General features: G+C 45.4%; 1 protein-coding gene across 1 annotated transcript; it reads left to right on the top strand.

Annotated features, from left to right (window-relative positions):
* The first annotated feature begins 1,128 nt into the window (after positions 1 to 1,128).
* NR2E3 (nuclear receptor subfamily 2 group E member 3) lies at positions 1,129 to 15,925 on the top strand. The gene is made up of 8 exons (XM_042476656.1): positions 1,129 to 1,186; positions 3,654 to 3,804; positions 5,860 to 5,963; positions 6,242 to 6,526; positions 11,816 to 11,997; positions 12,558 to 12,798; positions 14,187 to 14,292; positions 15,434 to 15,925. Exons 1-8 carry the CDS (start codon positions 1,129 to 1,131, stop codon positions 15,564 to 15,566), a joined length of 1,260 nt encoding a protein of 419 aa, XP_042332590.1. The 3' UTR covers positions 15,567 to 15,925.
* The last annotated feature ends 5,386 nt before the right edge of the window (positions 15,926 to 21,311 follow it).

Here is a 21,311-nt window from a genome sequence, read left to right as displayed (position 1 = left end):
CCCAGAATTTCATAGCATTGAGCCACAGCATTTAAAGCAGTGTCCAAGGCCATGTGGCAGTATTCACAGTGTATCAGCACCACAATTTTAGCTTGATTCCAGAAGTTTCTGCAAGATCATCCCAGGAGTCAGGAAGTGAGTTTGAGCATCCTCCTTCTCTTCAAGGCCCTGTGATTTCCTTGGCAAGTTTCTTTATCCCTCACCTTTCCCTTCATCAATTATACAGGACCTACCTGGGGAGTCAGTGCACTCACCTGCTTGAAAAAATGCCCCATTAAATATTTAGTTCTGATCAGCAGCTGTCCTTGTAGATTAGCCTCCCTTTCCAAAAACGACTTCTATTGGGTCTCAGTATGCCAGCAAAAATAGACAATGTTGTGATGATTAGTGGGGGGGTGAGAGCTAAGGTAGATCAAATGCCTAGAAAACAGAGCCAACCTTCACTTTTGGCCCGCCAGCTGATGGCTGAACAAATGAGTCATAATTGCCCCATAGATGGATGGCAAGAGCATGGCATGAGGGCTGTTTTGTTAAGCAGCCATGGATAGAAATGGTGCGGACAGATTCGGTGTCAGGGGGAGTTCTGGTTACAGGTTTCTGGCACCATTCAGGGCTCACTGACGGTTCTTCGGCACCTTTCCCATTCTTCTTTGCATGGCTGATGGTTCCACCTTTGGAGAGAGGCTAAAGATTAAGAGGATGACAGAGAGGCATCTGCTTACACAGCGTTAAGGGCTAATCTTCCCCGCTACACCACAGGAGCCTTGAAGAGAAGGGGACTCACACGCGGGCAGGGCACAGACACACACACAAACTATCCAGAGACCCTCAAGGAAGAGCAGGGCTCTCCTTGACATGGAAGAGGACAGCTGGTAGGCTAGTGGTAGTCACCATCTCCCATGGAAGAGTCTGGCTTGTACTGAAGGGAGGCTGACAACAACTTGCCCAGTTTTGACCGTAGATAGCAGCTGGTCCACATTAGCCTGGGCACAACTGCTTCTCCTGCTGTTTGGCACTGGGTCAACATCTGAGGAGGAAGAGGCTGGATTTGTAACACAGCAAAGGAGAGTCCTGGGGAACCAGAGCGGCAAGACCTACCCATCCTCCCTGCCCTGATCAAGCACAAGCATGACTGCCTCCCCAACAGAGTCGGTGATAAACAAAGGACTGGAGGGCAACCAGCCAGGTAAGTCACATTGGTCCTCTTCTTTCTTGCATCTGTCCCCCGCTCAGGTTCCTCCTAATCGTAGGCCCAAACTGTAGTTGGGCAGAAGCATGAGCACCAATGCAACTTTGGGTGATGTCCTTTTAGACAAGGAGTCAAAATCCATCAGCCTTCCAGATGTTTTCACACTGCAACTCCCAGCATGCCTCACCTTTGACTGAGCTGGCTACAGATCCTGGGATTTATTTTTATTTTATCTGTTTACCATATTTATACCCTGCCCTTCAGCCCTAAAGGCTCTCAGAGCGACGTACAATTATTATTATTATTATTATTATTATTATTATTATTATTTACACGATTTGCTGCCCTCAGGCTTACAATCTAAAAATGGTAGTTCAATAAAGGAGGGCCACATGATTCTCACTTCTCTCTTGATGCTGGAGCCAAAGGGGAACTCCCCTGCCACCTCTATTCCTCAGAAATAGCATCATACTAATTTTCCTTCCTGAATAAGAGTTGGGACCTAGTAAAACTGGCCTTCTTTGTGATTACCTTACCTTAGTTAGCAGAAGGAAGGAGGCAGCAGAAATGGCAGTCTCCTGGTTGCTTCCTAAGTATTTTCTTCCCACATATGTTTCTCAATCTAGCCTTGGTTTCCCTAGAACTTATTTGTTCCATCAGATGGGGTGGGGAACACAATCCCATTAGTGAACAGTCAGCCTTCCATATCCATGGATTTTTTTATCCACTGATTTGAGTACCCATGGTCTGAAAAATATTTCTAAAATACAAATTCCAAAAAGCAAATCTGATTTTGCCATTTTGTGCAAGAGACATCATTTTACTATGCCACTGTATTTAATGGGACTTGAGCATTGACAGATTTTGGTATCCATGGGGTGTTCTGGAATCAAAGCCCAGCAGATACAAAAGATACAAAATTGTACTCTGATTTGAAGAATAACTGTGATTTGAAAATAAGAGGTGGACCTCTTATAAGAGTGGTTGGAAACAACACCACTTTCTTTTTCATCACAGGCAGTTAAATTTCTTGGTCTGGCCCTGAGAACCATTATATTGTTGATGGATCAATGGAGCACCAACTCTCTGATGTTCTCTGTACATTGGACTAAGTTAGGATTTCTCAGAGGAAAGCCCCCAAGAATTGGAAAGGGAGGGAAGCCAAGTAAATTTCACATAGAACATCAAGACATTCATGGAGCACTTTAAAGCTCTGTGAGTCTACCTTGTTTTTTATGCCTGTAGAGGAGAAGAAGGATCATATATTCACTTGCACATAACAGGTTTATTTAGAAGTACTCAGGTCCTCTAGCCCCAACTAGGATGAAAACATCAAGTGAACAAACCACCAAAAGTCAGACTGCCAAAATGGTTAAATAATAGGCAAGCAAATGTAAAAGATATGGGGAGCTGGGTAGGGAGTCAGAGTACTGGACTAGGACTGGTGAGATCTGACTTCAGGCCCCTTACTTTGTCATAAAGCTTATTGGGCAATCTTGGGCAAGTCAGCATCTCTCAGCAAAACTTACCACACAGGAAAGTCGAGGATAACTTGACTTATTGGATGGGTAAGATTAAGGTGGCATGAACCATGTATATCATCTTGACTTTCTTGGAAGAAAGGGTGAGAGCCAACACTTGAAAACCAAAACTCACAAGCAAATTTTCAAACCAATGTGGCAATGTCATATTATCCTCTTGGCTTATTATGGCTCATCTCATCAGATATCGGAAATGATCTCATAAACTCATGGGGAATAGTGGTACAGTAACTGTATATTAGACTCTGCACATTATGATCTTATGGAAGATATGTTCTTTAAAGGGTGCTGCTGTGTATTATTTCAGTTTCTGTATAATGTGGGAGGGCACCTCTGTTTCTATGTTTTTGTTTTTGTTGTTGTTGCTGTGGTTTGAGGCCCACTTGCTCATTCTGCTGAATGGGAACCAGAATATCTGCTCCAAAGTTGTGTCCCAATAGTGCCATTGGTAGGGAAGTACAACTACAGTTTGAGATGAGGCAGAAAATGAACTAAGTTAATGGCACATGATAACTAAACATAGTGAAAATGCAAAATATTCTACTTCCTATTGGTTTCTTTTTGGAGGCAAGTTTTCTTCCCTATTGTTGTTCTATGTCTTCAAGTTATTTCTGACATGGTGACAACAACAACAAAAACAACAGACATGTTAATTTTGCAGAGAAATACATGGCTAAACTAACTGAAATCAACACTTTCATTTGGTATTTAGACAGAATACAAACTTGTTAACAACCCCTTCCTGACTGTTCACCCACAGGCCATGAATTTCAATTGTCCTATATTGCTATTTTGAAAACATGGCAATTTTAATTCAACATATATTAGGTATAAGTACTAATGAATGCTGCTGTCCATTTTGTTTTGATGTTGCTCCCTTTGGGTAGCTTTACTTTGAGACCTACGTTGTCTCCTCCCAGTAGGGCTCAGCATGGCTCCTGGGAAAGTCGGAAGCCCAGTCTTGCTCTGCAAGGTGTGTGGAGATACTAGCAGCGGGAAGCACTATGGCATCTATGCCTGCAATGGCTGCAGTGGTTTCTTTAAGCGCAGTGTCCGCAGGAAGCTGATCTACAGGTAAGGTGTGGCCATCTTTGGACCTGGTCCCATCCACTCTGTCTGTGCTGGAAAGTAAAGAGGACAGCAGGTGGGTTAAAGGCAAATCTAGTATGGTACAGTGGGAGACGCCTGATCAGATTCCCCAGTGTTTTCACATTTTCTTTAGAGCAGGTAAAAGACTGGGTGGTCCAGATTTTGTGACAGCAGGAGTAGGTCTAGGCTTGGATCTAGAGTGTGGGGAAATTACTTTTTTGGCTGATCACAAAAATGGTGAATGGTCTGGAAACCACGCTCTATGAAGAGTGACTTGGGGAGCTAGGTATGTTTAGCCTGGAGAAGAGAAGATTAAGAGATGACATGATAGGTATGTTTAAATATTTGAAGGGATGGGGCGCTTGTTTTCTGCTGCTCCAGAGAATAAGATACAGAACAATGGATGCAAATTACAGGGAAAGAGATTCTGCCTCAACATTAGGAAGAACTTCCCAATGGTGAGAGCTTCTTTGCCAGTGGAATACACTCTCTTGGAGAGTGGTGGAGTCTCCTTAATTGGAGGTTTTTAAACAGAGTCTGGATAGGAGTTGAGAGTGCTTTGACTGTGTATTCCTGCATGGCATATGATAACTGCAGAGGGGTTTGTCATTGCCAAATAGTATCAAGATCGAGTTCTGCACACATCCACGAATGATGGATTTTCCTTGGTTGAGAACACTGGAACTGATCATTTCATGCATGTGCCATTTCGGCACTACAGCGCATGTCTGCAAATCATGTTTTCATCCCGCACAGAATACAGTACAAAAAAGTAAAATTTATTACTTCACTACATTCTTTTAATCCAGTGTAAACAAAATTGTGCCCTATATCTCAAAAGAAGACAAAAATCCACTGCAAAACCGATACTGGCAATGAGAATGGATTTCCATCACCAAAATGCCGTCTGAGTAAATATCCTCGGTTGCTTCCTCAATAGGACAAGTGAAGCGTGATTAACTTTTGCACTCTCTCAATCACACTTCATTCAAGCTATTGCGAAGCCATTCATGGGACCCATGAATGGTTTGTTGCCAGAGCAAGCTGCATTCTTCCTGGGAGAAGTCCTGAATGAGTGTAACATTGTCTGAAAATCTTCAGTGCAGTCATGTGATTATGCTAGGATTATGCCTTTTACTCCGTTTTCCCCCCTTCTGAAATTCTCCTTGGACTACTACTCTGGAGACCAGGGTTCAAATACTCACTGAGTCAAATGCCCACTGGGTGACCTTGGGCAAGTCACACTCTCTTAGCCTTAGAGGATGGCAATGCCAAACCTTTCTGAAGAAATGTGCCAAGAAAATCCCATGATCAGGTCACCTTAGAAGCTTCATAAATTGGAAACAACTTGATGCCACACAACAAAAACAAAAATACCACTTTAAGTGCTATGGCTGCATTCTACAGAATCCTGGGATGTGTGAGTTGGTGCAGCACAGGTCCTCTTCAACAGAGAATCCTAAATCCTTCATGAAACAATGGATCCCAGAATTGCACAGGATGGAGCTGTGGCAGAGGATTTGCAGTGTTGTAATGATGTGGTGTGAAAGAAACTTTCTTTTTAGAATGGTCTGCTTAAAGTAGAGCTCTCTGCTTTTCTAACTCCATTTCCTGTACATATTTTAAGCACAAAATACTTCTTCAGATCATTCTTAGCTTTAGTGCTTTTTCAAAAGCAAGCTACTAGTCTTTAGGCTTCAAAATATATGAGCAAGGCTTGCTCTAATATGAGCATCCAGAAATGCAGGCTTTGTAGGATTTTCTGTCCTCGGGGGGGTAATGTACCAATGAGCTTTGTGTCTCTTTGCTTTGTTCCATGATTAGTGAATGCTAATCTCTTTTTGAAGAAATACAAATATATGAATTTACATAATAAAATAGTTTACTGAATCCAGTTTTTCTTAGCTCAGAATTGGATTTTCCTTCGTTGAGAACATTTGCTTTGTGTCGTAAAGAAGAAAAGCAAGGGCCACAATACATAAAGCAGGTGAGCCCATTGCTGAGACCACATACATTGCACTGTTGTATTGTTCTCCACAGGTGCCAAGCTGGCACAGGGATGTGTCCAGTGGACAAAGCACACAGGAACCAATGCCAAGCCTGCCGCCTGAAGAAATGCCTGCAGGCAGGAATGAACAAGGATGGTGAGCACAGATTGATGGGGTGGAAAGAACGGGTGGGCACAGTTTGAAAATATTTTTAAAATATATAAATTCCCAAAAGCAAAGCTTGATTTTGCTATTTTACACAGGGGCACCATTTTACTATGCCATTGTATTTAATGGGACTTGAGTATTTACAGATTTTGGTATCCATGGAGGGATCTAGAACCAAACCCCTGTATTTTAAGCACTATCGGGACAATAGAGCAGTGATCCATCTGCTTCCTCGGCTACTCACCTCTCCACTTTTCTCTCTCCAGCTGTACAGAATGAACGCCAGCCCCGCAGCACTGCACAGGTTCGTCTTGATGCCATCGACCTAGACTCCGAACAGCAACCTGAGCATGTGGCTACCACACGGGATGCTGCGCTACCTCCACTGCCACCACAACCACCCTGTCCTTCCCTACAGAGCCTCAGGGCCCCCAACTCCTGCTCCATGACCGGGGCTTCAAGGGCCCGAGCCCCAACTCCCCCCAGCAACCATCGTTTTATGGCTAGCCTGATGACCGCTGAGACGTGTGCCAAGTTGGAGCCAGAGGATGGTAGGTGGCTTGTAATGCACTAGGAACTAAGAGTCTGTCTACTTTGAACAGCTACAGCAGTTTGATACTACTTTAGGTGTCATGGCTTCGCGCTGTGGAATTCTAGACTGGTGAAATACTTAGAATTTTCTGCTAGAGAGCTCTACTCCACCACAGTCAACCGTAGCATTAGATTTCTGTAGCGGGGAATGCTAAGTACTTCTTAGGATTATGTATAATGGTGATATCATGACATTTAAGTTATTATGAAGTCGAAGGCTTTCATGGCTGGCATCCATAGTTTTTTGTGGATTTTTCGGGCTATGTGGCCATGTTTTAGAAGAGTTTCTTCCTGATGTTTTGCCAGTATCTGTGGCTGGCATCTTCAGAGTAATTTAAGTTACTCTCTGGGCTCAAACAGACAGGCCAAAATAAAGCTGCTTTGGGTCACTTTGGAGGTGTGCTATTTAAATGACGCCTGCGTCCTAAGAGTCCAAAAGCTGTGCCAAAGCCACACTCTAGTCCTAAAGACGAACACAGCTTTGGTGCAGCTTCTGGCCTCTTAAGATGCATGTGTCATTTAATAAAAAAATAATAATAAAATCTTTATTTATACCCCGCCCTTCCAAAAGATCAGGGCGGCTTACAAATGCACCGAAGTGCGAGCAGTATACAGTTAAAAACACATTAAAACAACAGCAATTCATAAAACAATAAAAGACCCCATTAGCCCAACCTCACGGCCACGAGAGAGGAGGGAGGCCCACAGGATGTTTAGTCGGGGAATGCCTGATTGAATAGGAAGGTTTTGAGACCCTTCCTAAATTGGGCCAGGGTGGTAGATGAGCGGAGCTCTGTGGGCAGCGTATTCCAAAGGGCTGGGGCAGCTATGGAGAAGGATCTTCTGGCCGTAGCAGCCAACCTAGCCCCAGGCACCTTCAGGAGTTGCTGCCCAGATGTTCTGAGGGTGCGAGGCGGAATGTACGGGGAGAGGCGGTCCTTCAGGAATCCTGGACCCAAGCCATTTAGGGCTTTATAGGTAATCACCAACGCCTTATATTGAGCTCGGAAGCGGATGGGCAGCCAATGGAGATCTTTAAGCACGGGTGTTATATGGCTGGTCCTGGGAACACCAGTGACCAGCCGCGCTGCCATGTTCTGCACCACTTGCAGCTTCCGAGTTTGGTATAAGGGTTGCCCCATGTAGAGTACGTTGCAGAAATCCAATCTCGAAGTTACCAGAGCGTGTACTACAGTTTCAAGGTCCCTCTGGGCCAGGTATGGGCGCAGCTGGCGAATCAGCCGAAGCTGATAACAGGTGCTCTTGACCGTCGCATTCACCTGAGCAGTCAGGTGAAGGGACGAGTCAAGAAGCACCCCCAGACTGCGCATGGAGTCCTTCACAGGGAGCGTGACCCCATTCAGGACAGGTGGAACCACCGCCATTCCTGAACCAGGGGGGCCTATCGCTAGTACCTCCGTTTTCTCTGGATTAAGTTTGAGTCGGTTTTCTCTCATCCAGCCCATTACTGACTCCAAACAGGCCACGAGAGGAGAGAGGCCATCCCCAGTCACTGCATCAGTCGGAGACATAGAGAAAATGATTTGGGTGTCATCAGCGTACTGATAACCCCGCGCCCCATGTCTCCGGATGATCTCTCCCAGCGGTTTCATGTAAATGTTGAATAGCATGGGGGACAGAATGGCTCCTTGAGGGACCCCGGTTTTAAGGGCCCGCTCGCTGGAGCACACGCCCCCCCAGCTGCACCATCTGGGACCTCCCAGAGAGGTAGGAACGGAACCACTGGAGCGCAGTGCCCCCGATTCCCACCTCAGCCAGGCGCCCCAGAAGGATACCATGGTCTATGGTATCGAAAGCCGCTGAGATGTCCAAGAGCACCAGCAGGGACACGCTTCCCCTGTCGACGCTCAGACGGAGATCATCGACCAAGGCGACCATGGCCGTCTCAACCCCGTGACCCGCCCGGAAGCCAGTTTGAAATGGGTCCAGATAATCCGTTTCATCCAAGACCGCCTGAAGCTGGATCGCAACCGCCCTCTCGATCACCTTCCCCAAAAAATGGTAGCAGCGAGACAGGCCGATAATTATTATGTACCAGGGGGTCGAGGGAGGGCTTTTTTAGGATCGGTCTTACGATGGCCAATTTAAGATCCGATGGAAATCGCCCATCCCTCAGAGAGGTGTTAATTATCCGGCGTAACAATAGTGTTACCACCGGTCCCCCCTGGGCTGCTAACCACGAGGGGCAGGGATCGCGAGAGCAGGTTGTTTTCCGAACACTTCCGAGGATCTTGTCCACATCCTCGGTACTCACCGACTCAAACTGATCCAGTATAACACAGTCCACGGAGGCTCTGGACACTTCTACCCTAGGCTCTGCAATAACATCGGCGTTCAGACCTTCGCTTATGCGAGAAGTTTTATCCACAAAAAAGTCATTAAAAAGGTCACAGCAGGCCTTAGAAGGTTCAAGGATCTGGTTCAGGGCAGGAGGGAGCTGAGTTAGCTCCCTGACTACCCTGAACAACTCTGCCGGACGTGACTCAGCGGACGCAATACGAGCACCATAGAACGAATTCTTTGTTGCTCGTATTGCCTCTCCGTAGTCCTTCAACAGCCGGTCTAGGAGAGTCTTGTCGTTTAAGCAAAGGTGTTTCCGCCAACGGTACTCTAGCCGTCGCAGAACCCGCTTCCTCGCCCGGAGATCTTCCGTATACCAGGGCTTACGATTGGAAGCGGGCCTGAGAGGACGCTTGGGAGCGATTCTGTGTATAGCCCCAGAAAGACCGGTATTCCAAATACCGGTAAGGGCATCAACAGAGTCGCCGTCATTTCCAACCGCAAGTCCCTCTAAGGCTTCTTGGAACCTCTCAGGTTCCATCAGCCTTCGAGGGTGGACCATCCTAACTGGTCCACCACCCCCGGGGGGGAAATGGGTAGAAGCCTTGATTTTCACCTCTACCAGGAAATGATCCGTCCATGACAAGGGGGAAATATTAGCAATTTCCGCCCACGGATTTTCCGCCTCCGAACAGAAGACCAAATCGAGAGTATTACCTGCACAATGCGTAGGACCCTGTATCAGCTGGGACAGGCCCATGGCCGCCATGGTGTCCATGAATTCCCGAGCCACACCGGATGGAACGTAGCTGGCCGTGAGGGAGATGTTGAAGTCACCCAGGACAAGAAGCCTGGGTGTCTCCAACATCAGCTCAGCAACCAGCTGTGTCAGCTCGTTAAGGGAGTCCGCTAATGCACGGGGTGGCCGATACACTAACAGAATCCCCAGACTGTCCCTAGCCTTTAGGGTCAGGTAAATACACTCGATATAGGTGGTCTGTCGGAGATGGTTCCTGGTGAGGGACACGGTGTTCCTATGTATCAAGGCCACACCCCCCCCCGCCCACCTAACCTGCGTTGGTCCTTCACCGAGTACCCGACGGGCAGGGCCTGAGCCCACACAGCATCCCCTTCAGGCCCCAGCCAGGTCTCGGTAATGCAAGCCAGGTCACACTTAGAGTCCTCCAGGAGATCCTGGAGGATGTGGGTCTTGTTATTAATAGACCTGGCATTGCACAGGAGCAGCGACAGGGTTTGTGGCACGGTTGGAGTGACCCTCAGGTCCATCAGGTTGGGAGAGGGACAGGAAGGCGAGACAGAAATGATGCATCTGTCCCGTCTTCCCCTGGAACGCAAGTCCCTTCTCCCACCGCCATACCTCCCCCTGCCCCACACTACCTCAATTGGAGCCCCGCCCACCAAGATGTTATCCCCGGCCCAGGCATCCCCCGCATCCCTATCCCTCCCCCACCCTCCTATGGCTGTTAACGGAGCAGGGGTTAGCCACTGTAGGCATCCCCTGCTCCTAAGGCTATTCTAGCCTCCTGAACCCGCTGAGACTGCGCAGCTGCGCAGGAGCGCAGCGTCGGAGCTCCCACGGTCCGCGGGCGGCACTCCCGGGGCGGTGCGCAGCTGCGCACCTTCGAAACCACCGGGAGGAGGCCGCCCGACGAGGCACAGTCCCAGCAGCGGCAGCGGTGGCGTCGGTGTTCCCTTGGGCGAGGAGGCAGTGGGGGGCGTGTCATTTAAACAGCATACCTCCAATGTGACCCGAAACAGCTTTATTTTGGCCTGTCCGTTTGGGCCCTACGTTACTGTAATCATATAGCGTAGACATATTCCAATGGTTCTGCTTTACTGTCCCTAGGTGAGTGATGGACTGAGAAGGTAAATGTAGCTCTACTGATCACTAACCAAGCTGGCAGGTGGAGCATTCTAGAAACTGTAGTCCAAACATGTAATATTTCCAAGTCCTGGCTGAAATAAAGATTGAGGGTGAGCATGTAGGATGTATCTCAATGTATGTAAGAACTATGAACTTTGTTCAGTTCTGGAGCTCAAAATACATTCTTGGAATAAGAATTATTTCATTGCTTTTGAAAGCTTTCACATCAGATTCCAATGTATGGATTTTAGGAGTTCGAGGAACTGAACAGGGCAGTGGAGAACAGGGAATCTTGGAAATGTCTCTTCTACAGGGTCACCATGGGTCAAGATCCACTCAAGAGTTGTTAACAAAAGCAAAAACAATGGAAATGCTGCAAATCCTAAGAGGCTGAATGAGGCATTTTATTTTATTTTATTTTATTTATAGGATTTATATCCCCCCTTTCTCCCATAATGGACTTTGAACTTTGCACCCATGGCCTTTGAGCATGCTTTCTTAAGGCAAAATGTAGAGAACACCACATACACTGGAGCAAAGCCACTGGAAACACAAGGCAACTAAGGCTGGTCAGGACCGGTGCTTCAATGAGGCTGTTGAACTATCCTGTGCTGCTATCTAGTGTTCACTGTTTGTTCTGCATAAGTCTAGACTCTTGCTTGTACTGCATCAGTTTGTATTACATCAGTACTGCATCAGTCTAGCTCTTTCTGACTTGGGTGCTTATCACTCTAGTCAGTCATTTTTGATCATTCCAGTGGCATTTCTAGGGTTGACATCATCCGGTGCAGTAACTTATGGTTCGAAATTGAACTGCATAGCCATTGAAAGTATTCTGAAAAGATTGTCCAGTGTTGCTCACTTAAAATCCCTTTAAAGCTCATTTCAGTATTTTAGCATCAGTGCTCCTCTTTATACCAGTAGTCCATTACTGCTGGTACATGGCAACTCCACTTGTGCTAAGCCTTCCTTAGGAACAGAAATAGGAACAGACTTGTGTTGACATTTGTTTTGCACTTAGTAGAGTCATCACAATATTGATGGATGATTTGGTTTTCTTCAGCTGATGAGAACATTGATGTAACTGGTAATGAACCAGAACGCCCAGTGGGTGAGGCTCACATCTCCCCATACCCAGCCACCAGCCCTGAGAGCGTCTATGAAACCTCTGCCCGACTCCTTTTCATGGCTGTGAAATGGGCAAAGAACCTACCTGTCTTCTCAAACCTACCTTTCCGAGACCAGGTGAGTCCTAGGAAACACATGCCCCCTTTACGTTTCAAGAACAGAGGCATTAGTGAGATAAAGATAGCAATTTATTTGTTGACATACTGATCCAAATGTCAGCATTCTAGCTGAGCAATCTAGCACCAAAGAAAGCATACATTTTACCATTAATGGCAATTGTGGAAGACCTACCTGGCAACAGAATAAGATAAGAAACAGAAAGTTATATGAGTAAAGTGGATAAATATTAGCCAATTGTTAAACAGTTGACATTAAGTCATAATAGAAAATTACACAACAAGCACCTATTTATTACTTTCATGATGATGATGATTTTAGTAGCAGTACTAACAACAGAAGTCGAAAGTGCCAGTTAGTAGATGGCAAAATGGGTTTGACAAAACCAGGTTGACAATTTAAAGATGAAAAGAATTTGCTATAAAGGTGTATAATATGTTACTGTAGACCTTCAGTTATTGTTGAAACACTACTTCCATCAGCATAGTTAACAGCCAGGGATGATGGGATACACTTCCCAAACTATCTAGCGCTTCAGCCTTCTGTCATGTCACTTACAGGTGATCTTACTGGAGGAAGCCTGGAGTGAGCTTTTCCTGCTCTGTGCCATCCAGTGGTCTTTACCACTGGAATCCTGCCCCCTGCTTTCTGTGTCAGAGCTGGCACCCACTCTCAATGGAAAGCTTGTATCTGGTGGAATGGACATTCGTGCCCTTCAAGAAGTAATTGCACGCTTCAAAGCCCTAGGAGTGGACCCCACCGAGTTTGCCTGTATGAAGGCCATTGTACTCTTCAAACCAGGTGAGTTGCCTGGCTGGAGGAATGGTAGATTACAGGCCAAGCTGTGCATTTGCTAAACTATCAAGTTAAAGTACAGCATGAAGGCAGTACAGCCAGTGTAGTGGTTAGAGCACTGGACTATGACTCTGGGTTTGAATCCTTGCTTAGCCAAAGAAATCCAGTGGGTTATTTTGGGCACATTCTCTGTCTCAAAGGAAGGTAAAGGCAAACCCTCTCTGAACAAATCTTGCCAAGAAAATCCCATGAAATTCCTGTTGTTGTTGTTGTTGTGTGCCTTCAAGTCATTTCCAACTTATGGAGATCCTAAGGTGACCCTATCATGGAGTTTTCTTGGTATGCTTTGTTCAGAGGGGGATGTCATATTGAGGAGGGAGCAAGCTTGTTTTCTGCTGCTCCAGAGACTAGGGCCCGGAACAATGGATGCAAGCTCCAGGAAAAGAGATTCCACCTGAACATTAGGAGGAACTTCCTGACAGTCAGGTCTGTTTGACAGTGGAAAACACTTCCTCAGGGTGTAGTGGAGTCTCCTTCCTTAGAGGTCTTTAAACAGAGGCTGGATGGCCGTCTGTCAGGGATGCTTTTATTATGATTTCCTGCATGGCAGAATGGGTTTGGACTGGATGGCCCTTGTGGTCTCTTCCAACTCTACGATTCTATGATTCTATGAGAGGGGGTTTGCCATTTCCTTCTCCTGAAGCTGAGAGCATGTGACTTGTCCAAGGTCCCCCAGTGGATTTCATGGCTAAGCTAAGAATCGAACCCTGGTCTCTAGAGTTGTAGTCCAGCACTCAAACCACTACATCCTTCAAGAAGTCTGGAAGGACTTGAAGGCACACAACAACTAAAACTGAGACAGTGCAAATTCTCCACAAAGAATGTGTGAATTCGACAGCCTACAGTGATGGCGAACCTATGGCACGCGGTGGCACTCAGAGCCCTCTCTGTGGGCACACATGCTGTCGCCCTAGCACAGAGTTTGCCAGAGTTTCTTACTAGAAAGCCAGAGGGACATGGCACTTTGCAATAAATAAGTCAGGTCTGGGTTGCAGTTTGGGCACTCAGTCTGTAAAAGGTTCACCATCACTGGCCTACAATGTACAAATTAGGCATAGCCTCTTATTTAGCTTATTCCGCAATATTTAATAACAGAAACACTCATCCTCCCTTTGCTATCAACAGGGATATAATTCTGAAAAAACCTTGCTTTATTTTTAAAAGTAAAAATTCTCATACAAGTGAATTCTGCAAACGTTAGGACATCCTACACTTTCTTGTACACCATCCTTCATGCCTAGATCCAAAAAAACAGTGCCAATTGACATGTGAGGTTCCTTACAAGCAGTTCTTTCTGTGATACTACTTAATTCCAGTTTTATTTTCCTTTACAGAAACAAGAGGCCTGAAAGATCCAGACCAGGTGGAGAATTTGCAGGATCAGTCTCAAGTGATGCTGGGGCAGCATAATCAAATACATTACCCAAGCCAGCCTGTCAGGTATGGGCAGCCCAGTGCTCTTCCCTAGGAGTGGGTAAAAGGCACAGGTTGCTAGGACTTTTGGATTTCCACTCCCATCATCCCTTGCCAGCATGGCCAATGAGCAGGGATTAGGGAAGCAGAAGTCCAAATCAACTAATGATCTACCTTCTGTCCATATTTGCTTTTCTTTGTTGTTATCCTCCCAGCACCCTGTCTCCGATTCTCACATTCATTTTAATTCAGTCCAGGAAGTATTTTATAGGCTTAGGATTGTTAGAAAAGCTGCCTTTCTTTTCTGGTGGGCATCTTCTACTTTTAGTTGCATGAAAAACAGAAAGCCAACAGCTGAATCAGTTTTCCAAGATGGAAATATACATGTTGGTACATGAGAAATGCCTCAGCGAAGTAGGTGAACCAATATGGACATGTTTCTAGACATGTTGACAGAGCTTGAACTAGACTCAGTAATTTTTGGATGGCAGAAGTAGAACTCATCTGGACCTCCAGTTGTTCGGACTGCAACTCCTAGCATCACTCACTGGCTTGAGTTGTTGGGACTTGCAGTCCAACATCATCTGAAGGCTCACATGCTTACCACTCTTGTCAGGGCTACTCTTAGGAATGTCATTGCCACTTTCCCACAGCCATGGTAAGTGTTGCAGCCTCTGCCCAGCTTTACATTAATTTTGGTGAGAAATGTGATATGGGCAGGACAGGGGTCCATGGTACATTTTTAAATAATCTAGACAAGTAAGTCTGTGTTGACTTTGTCCATGGAACTCATGAACTCAATTGGGGGATACCTTGCTTTGCAGGGCCTGGAAAAAATTTCTTCAGTCCCTTCAGCAACCTTGCAGCATTATCACATTTCATGCCTTGTGCGGGATTGCAAAGCATATGTACTGTAACAAGTCTCACTTTTCCCTATCAAAAGGACCCAGAGGGAATAATCTTATTTGTTGGTTCACTTTCATTGTACAGCAAGGAAGGATATGCTGTATACATATTAAAACAATCCATATTTAAAATTCAGCCACTGCTAAGAATGGGGTCCCAATACAATAAAAAAAAAGGGGGGGGAATGCTTTCTAAATTTGCTGTCTCAAATTTTGGAACAGAAACATCAAACCCAGCTTATTACTTTTCTTCCTCCTTTCAGGTTTGGGAAGCTCCTGCTGCTCCTGCCTTCCTTGAAATTTATTTCTTCAGACCGTATCGAGCTGCTTTTTTTCCGCAGGACCATCGGAAACACTCCTATGGAGAAGCTGCTTTGTGACATGTTCAAAAATTGACACCCTCCTTGGAATTATTCTGAGACTTCAGACAAATATCTGTATAGAAACCTGAATTTGAAAGGCAGGTAGCAGGAGAAACAGAGCCACTGCCATTGCTAACAATGGGATCCTAGGCTCATGCACCACTCCCAGCCCTGAAGATTACTATGGACTTTTTCACATGGGGGCATATGTGCCCCCATCTCGAAAATTAAGTGCTGGAATTGCAGAGAAGCAAATATGTTTGTGAATGGTTATCATACACACGCACAGCAAGAATGTAAATTCACATTAAAGTGGGCCCAATTCGCATTGTATCATCAAATGGGGGCAGACAAATCCCCATTGCCAACCCCAAAATACCTTTTCTGTGCATGTTCCAGCTGTCATTTCCACAGGAGTGAAGGGTGGCTGTCTTGGGGCTCGGCAAGGAAACCCCATGTCCACGGCAGCGGGGAGCTGGTCAGAGCTCTCTTTGGCCCTCCTCATCCTTCCAGCTAATGGAGTGTGACTGTGGCTGGGCTGGGAAGGGGAGCCAGGCGATGTGGGCAGCAGTGGGTCAGTGCCCTGCTCAGCTGAAGCTGCTTTGGCGGACCGATAGGGCTGGGTGAGGGCCTCCTGCAGGGTCCCCCGGTGCAGTGTCTTCCCCAACGGGGCTCCCTTGGCATCACCATGGCCACTCAGCTGGAGCTGCTGAGTCTGCGGAGGAGGCGGCAGCATTATGGGTGGCCAGGAGGCTCTTGCCGGCCCTGGGGAGCAACACTGCCAATGGCAGGGGAGAGTGCCGATGCCCATGGCTGGGGAGGAAAATGGATAATGGTGCCGCCACCATCGTCGCCGTTGCCCTCAGAGGAGCCCAGGTGGGTGAGTCGGACCTTCCTGATCATCAGTGCCTTCTCAGAGGCTCTCTTCCCCACAAAAGTTCACAGTCTTCCCCACAAAAAGTCAAAAAAGTAACCTCTTCCCCACAAAAGTCACAACAGTTTCAGCTGCAGGGAAGAGAGGGAATAGGAAGAGGAGGAGGAGGAGGATAACCTCATGTGAAAGAACATGAAACCCTATGATTGACTCTGGATTGCATTCGATTTGCGCTTGATGATCTCATGCGAAAGAACGTGAAACTCCATGACTGACTCCGCATTGGTTCTGTGATAACCTTCCAATTTCCCCCTTGTGGAAATGTCCTAAGTGGCATTTTAAGTGGGGACCAGCTGTATGATAAAGAAAGTTTTTGGGATCCATAGAATGAGTGGGGTATCAATTCCAGAATGACAGTTGTCAAAACTCACCCATTCCTGACAAGGGAAATCCCATCCCAATCCCAAATGGGTTGTGATGGTCAAGGGATGTGCAGACATTTAGATCAAAATACATTTTGTACATGTTCAAAGGAACTCTCTCTGTTTCTTCATATTCTAGGCTGAATCCTACCCTTGTAAACAGACTCTTGAACTAAAGAGTAAGTTGCAACTTCAAAACATAAGTAAATTGAACCCTAAACTGCAAATATTTCAGCCTCACAAGGGGCTGAAGGGGGGGGGGGGGGGAGTTGAATTGTATTTATAGATGAGAACACCATGAAAGACCAGTAATCTGCATCCGAGTGACAAACTTAAAGTAGATTTGGGTGGGTATGCTTTGGAGCTCTGGACTAACTTGCACCATTTTGTAGCTGCCATTTGGGTTAACTAAAAAGTGAAGTTGCATTGCTCCCAAATAATTTTAAAGAATTATTTGTGGCTGCTGTTTCATGGTATCTCCCCCCACCCTTACAAACAACATTTTGACATTTTGGAGGCAATTTTAAAATATTTTAAACTTTTTCCAGCCTTTCTTTCCTGACAAAGGTGCCATGAGCTTGTGAGGGTGCTAGTAGAAATCCTAAGGGTTGCATAGAACTTCCTAAAGGGCCACAGGCTGCCCGTGGGTTACATGATTTCCATACACTAAGTATATACCTACTGAAATCAACAGGATTTAAATTAACTGCAGCTAAGTCTGGAACTCAGTCTGAAAGTGCTGCTACAGTGCCTCCTGTTGGAGAAAAATTATTTGTTACTTTCCAAGATCAAATCAGCTTCTAGGATAACCAAGGCACTCCACAGCTTATATGCAAGACAGGTAGTAGAGGACATGGCCTGCATGCAGTATTTCACCAGGGAAATTTGATGTTACCTTCCACAATATGAAAGAAACATGGAGCTTCATGTGACCCTCAGTCAGAAATAATATGGAAATAATATGGTAGAAATAATATACAAAATAAATAAATAAATAAATAAAAATCCAGGGTCATACTGGAGATTCTCCAGAAAATCCTGGAGGCACTTCAGCTCCATGATTTTGTGTGTCCCTGTTCTTAGTTGTAGTTGTTTCTGCATCCCATCCACCTTTACCTCATCACAATCTCTACCACACTGCTTACCCGGGAAAGCTTTTTCCATACAGGCTCTACCATTCAGTCTGTTGTTTTATTCAGTGACACTCACTACACTGATAGGCACAATTAAAACAGTGAGATCTTCATGTATACCCATAACTTCACAATGTCCTGATCCGATCTGTTTCTCTTCCATAAGATGTAACAGATGTCGAGTTGTGCTTTCCTTCCTACCCAGAAAAGGTTTTCTGCTAACTCATGAAAAGGACAACCTAGTTTCATTTCAGAAGCTACAACCCTTTGGGTGATGTAGATACATTGCTACCAGAGTCTACCTGACCATACAAAGTGTGACAGAGAGCATGACTTTGTTGGCCCCTTTGTGTAAGTGTTAATAAATGGGAGCCTCACACACGTCTCCTTCCCAATCATCTACAGTGGTGCCTCGGTTCCGAAATTCTATTCGTTCCGCGGCCGCTTTCGTAACCCGAAACCTTCGTAAGCCGAATTGCCATAGGCGCTAATGGGGAAAGCCGCGCTTCCGTGCCGAAAAAAGCCGAAAAAAGCACCAAAGTTTTTTCGTAACCCCGAAAAAACATTCGTAACCCGGAACAATGATTCCCTATGGGATTTTTCGTTATTCCCGAACATTTCTAACCTGTGTATTCGTATCCCGAGGTACCACCTGTACTTAGCCTACAGCTTTGCCGCCTTCAGAGCAAGGACAAGGAAAGCAGCTCTAACCGGTTCCATTTTCAGGCCTGAAATGAACATGTTCTGAACCTGAACATTCCCCATTTCTTATGGAGGGTCTTGAGGAATGTCTGTAGGCTGCATTTTTAGTTTACTAACAGTGGATAATGGATATCTAGGGTTGCAGAGAGGAGAACATTCTTCCTATTCAAGTTTTGCTAAGCCTTAAGCCATGTGCATCCAGGTGCATGGACTCTGCTCTTGTATCTGCCTCCTACTTTCATTAAAAAGGCACACTGGTTACTTACATTCTGAGAGCTCATTTTGGACTGGAGTCCAACAGCCATCCATGAGTGGGGTTAACCCACATTTGCTACTCAGGTCAGACAAGAAACACATGTCCTTCAAGCAGTTTTTGTTGATGTCGAAAATCTGGCTCCTCCCGCAGTTGTTAGCATGCTGCCTCAAAGGGTAAGACAGATGAACAGACAGAATCTGGTGGAACTGGATGTGGGGTGGGTGAGTATGTATGACTTTTTCTCTGTAGTCTAGAATGAGACTTTAAAGTGAGCAACCCAAGCATCATTCTCAGACTGCAAGAAAGAGCCCTGAGGTTTAACAAAATCAAATAGAGATATTTTGGGGTAGGAGAGTGGTCCCCTAGCTGACAACTTATTTCTAAAAGGCTGTCTCAGTGGGGACATACTCACCCATTTTGTAGTGTCTCACAAAAGGAGAAGTGGAGCAAATGGGTGCTTTACAGATCTCTGCTAAAGTGCATCCCATAGTCTTCACTCATTTAATAAGGTTTAACAAAGCCAAAGATATTTTGGGATAGGAGAGTGTTCTTCTAGCTACGAACTTTTCTCCAAAAGGTTGGCTCCCTTTTCCTTTCCCTGTGCGTCCTTCGCTGCCTCCAAAGGTGGAGCCTTTGCCTTACATGGTCTTCTGGTGTTACAAGGGATTTATGCCAAGCCTATCGCCTAAGAAATTTTCTCTAAATGGCTGTTTGAACAGGGACACCCACATCCACTTTGTAGTGTCTCACAAAGGAAGAGTGGACCAAATAGGTGCTTTACAGACCTCTGCTAAGGTGTGTGCCAATGGAAAAAGATGTTGACCCAATCTCTGATCTGGTAGAACGTGCCATTACATTTAAAAGGCCAAGTCAAGTAGAGACAGGAACTGAAAATGTAAGTCTCCAGCCATGAAGCCAGGGATCTAGAAGAGATGTTGTTAGCCAGAGACCTGGCATAGCAGCAATATACTTCAGGTGCAGCTGCTCAAGAGAAGACATAAAAGTCTCAGACTTATTATTATTATTACCTACCTCTCCTCAAGGCTTGTGGCAGGGTACAACATAGATTAAAATACATAAAAAATCATTTAACCACTGTAAAAACATTGTTAAAACACATAAATGACTCCACTGGCAACTAATTAGTCCTCAAGGCTGTGGAAGCCAAAGGCACTAATGAAAACCAGCACAGTGCAGCCCTTTTTAAGCAGGGCATGAAGTGGCACTCAGATGCTGGATACAACACCAGTAGTTACTGGCCTTTACCTCCTCCTGGAACCCTGCATCTTAAACCCTTGTTTGCTGTCTCCCTGGCTATTTAAGGAAGAAAAAAACACAAGAACTTTTTCAAGAAAAAATGAAAAAATTCCTTAATAAAAATAAATCCCAAACTAAATGGAAAGCAAAAAGAATATTAGAATCACCTATAACAAAAAAGAAAGAAATTAGCTCAGCAATTAGACATTTAAAAGGAAATAAATCTTCTGGCCCGGATGGATACACGGCTGCTTTTTATAGCATGGCTACAGGAACTGGGAGCTCATCAAATCTGACCATGACCTGAAACTAACCAACAAGATATAGGAGAAGCCTCATGCACTGTGTTTTAGGTTTGGGTAGCATGTTTGTGTTAGTTATTCCTCCCCACTGAGAATTGACCCCTATAGTAAAGCAAGTCAGGGCAGTACTGATGCAGTGATGATGCAAAATGGTGAACTTGATGAGGGACCTGCCGGGGGAAACCAAACTCTAGTTTTGTAGTCTGATTAGCAACCGATTTTGTTTTTAACTGCATTGCATAGAACAGGCTTGAAAAAGTGGAATAAGATAATAAGAGAGTGTCCCAGTAGCTTTGACCTTGGCTGTGTTGTGCTCCTTTTTTCTGGGAGCTGCTGGTGCATAGAATATCTATACCTCACATTCCTTGGGCACTTTGCAATCTGTATAGTTTATACTCATACACCAGCAACAGTTCTGCTACTACAAACATCTGACAACTGGTGGTGACTAATGCATTAGTCTCCTCCAACCTACCTCCTCCAACCAGGTAGATGAAGCCATATTGATTAATCATGTATTCTTGCCCAGCATAAGGAGGTCATTTAAAAGGGCAATCCTTGTAGTCTGAAGTTTTGGTATCTCAGAGGTGCTGGATTTACATGGTTTTACTTAATTTCAAATCAGTCTTATAGAAAGTACTGGTTATTTATCCATGATGACGTATTTTTCAAAGGTGCAGAGGAACAAATCATAGTGTGTGAATTAACCCTTACACTGCCACACTAGAGCAAAAGACGCAATTTGCAGGCTGAAATTATGGTCATTCTAGAAGAACTGACCTTATGTTGTGTTGTTATTAAATCAGTTCCATAGGTGGTTTTAAAAACTTGGT

This window comes from Sceloporus undulatus, chromosome 6, assembly GCF_019175285.1.
Source record: "Sceloporus undulatus isolate JIND9_A2432 ecotype Alabama chromosome 6, SceUnd_v1.1, whole genome shotgun sequence".
Taxonomy (NCBI): Eukaryota; Metazoa; Chordata; class Lepidosauria; order Squamata; family Phrynosomatidae; genus Sceloporus; species Sceloporus undulatus.
The sequence above is the reverse complement of the archived record's forward strand: the minus strand, read 5'-3'. Positions and strand labels throughout refer to the sequence as shown.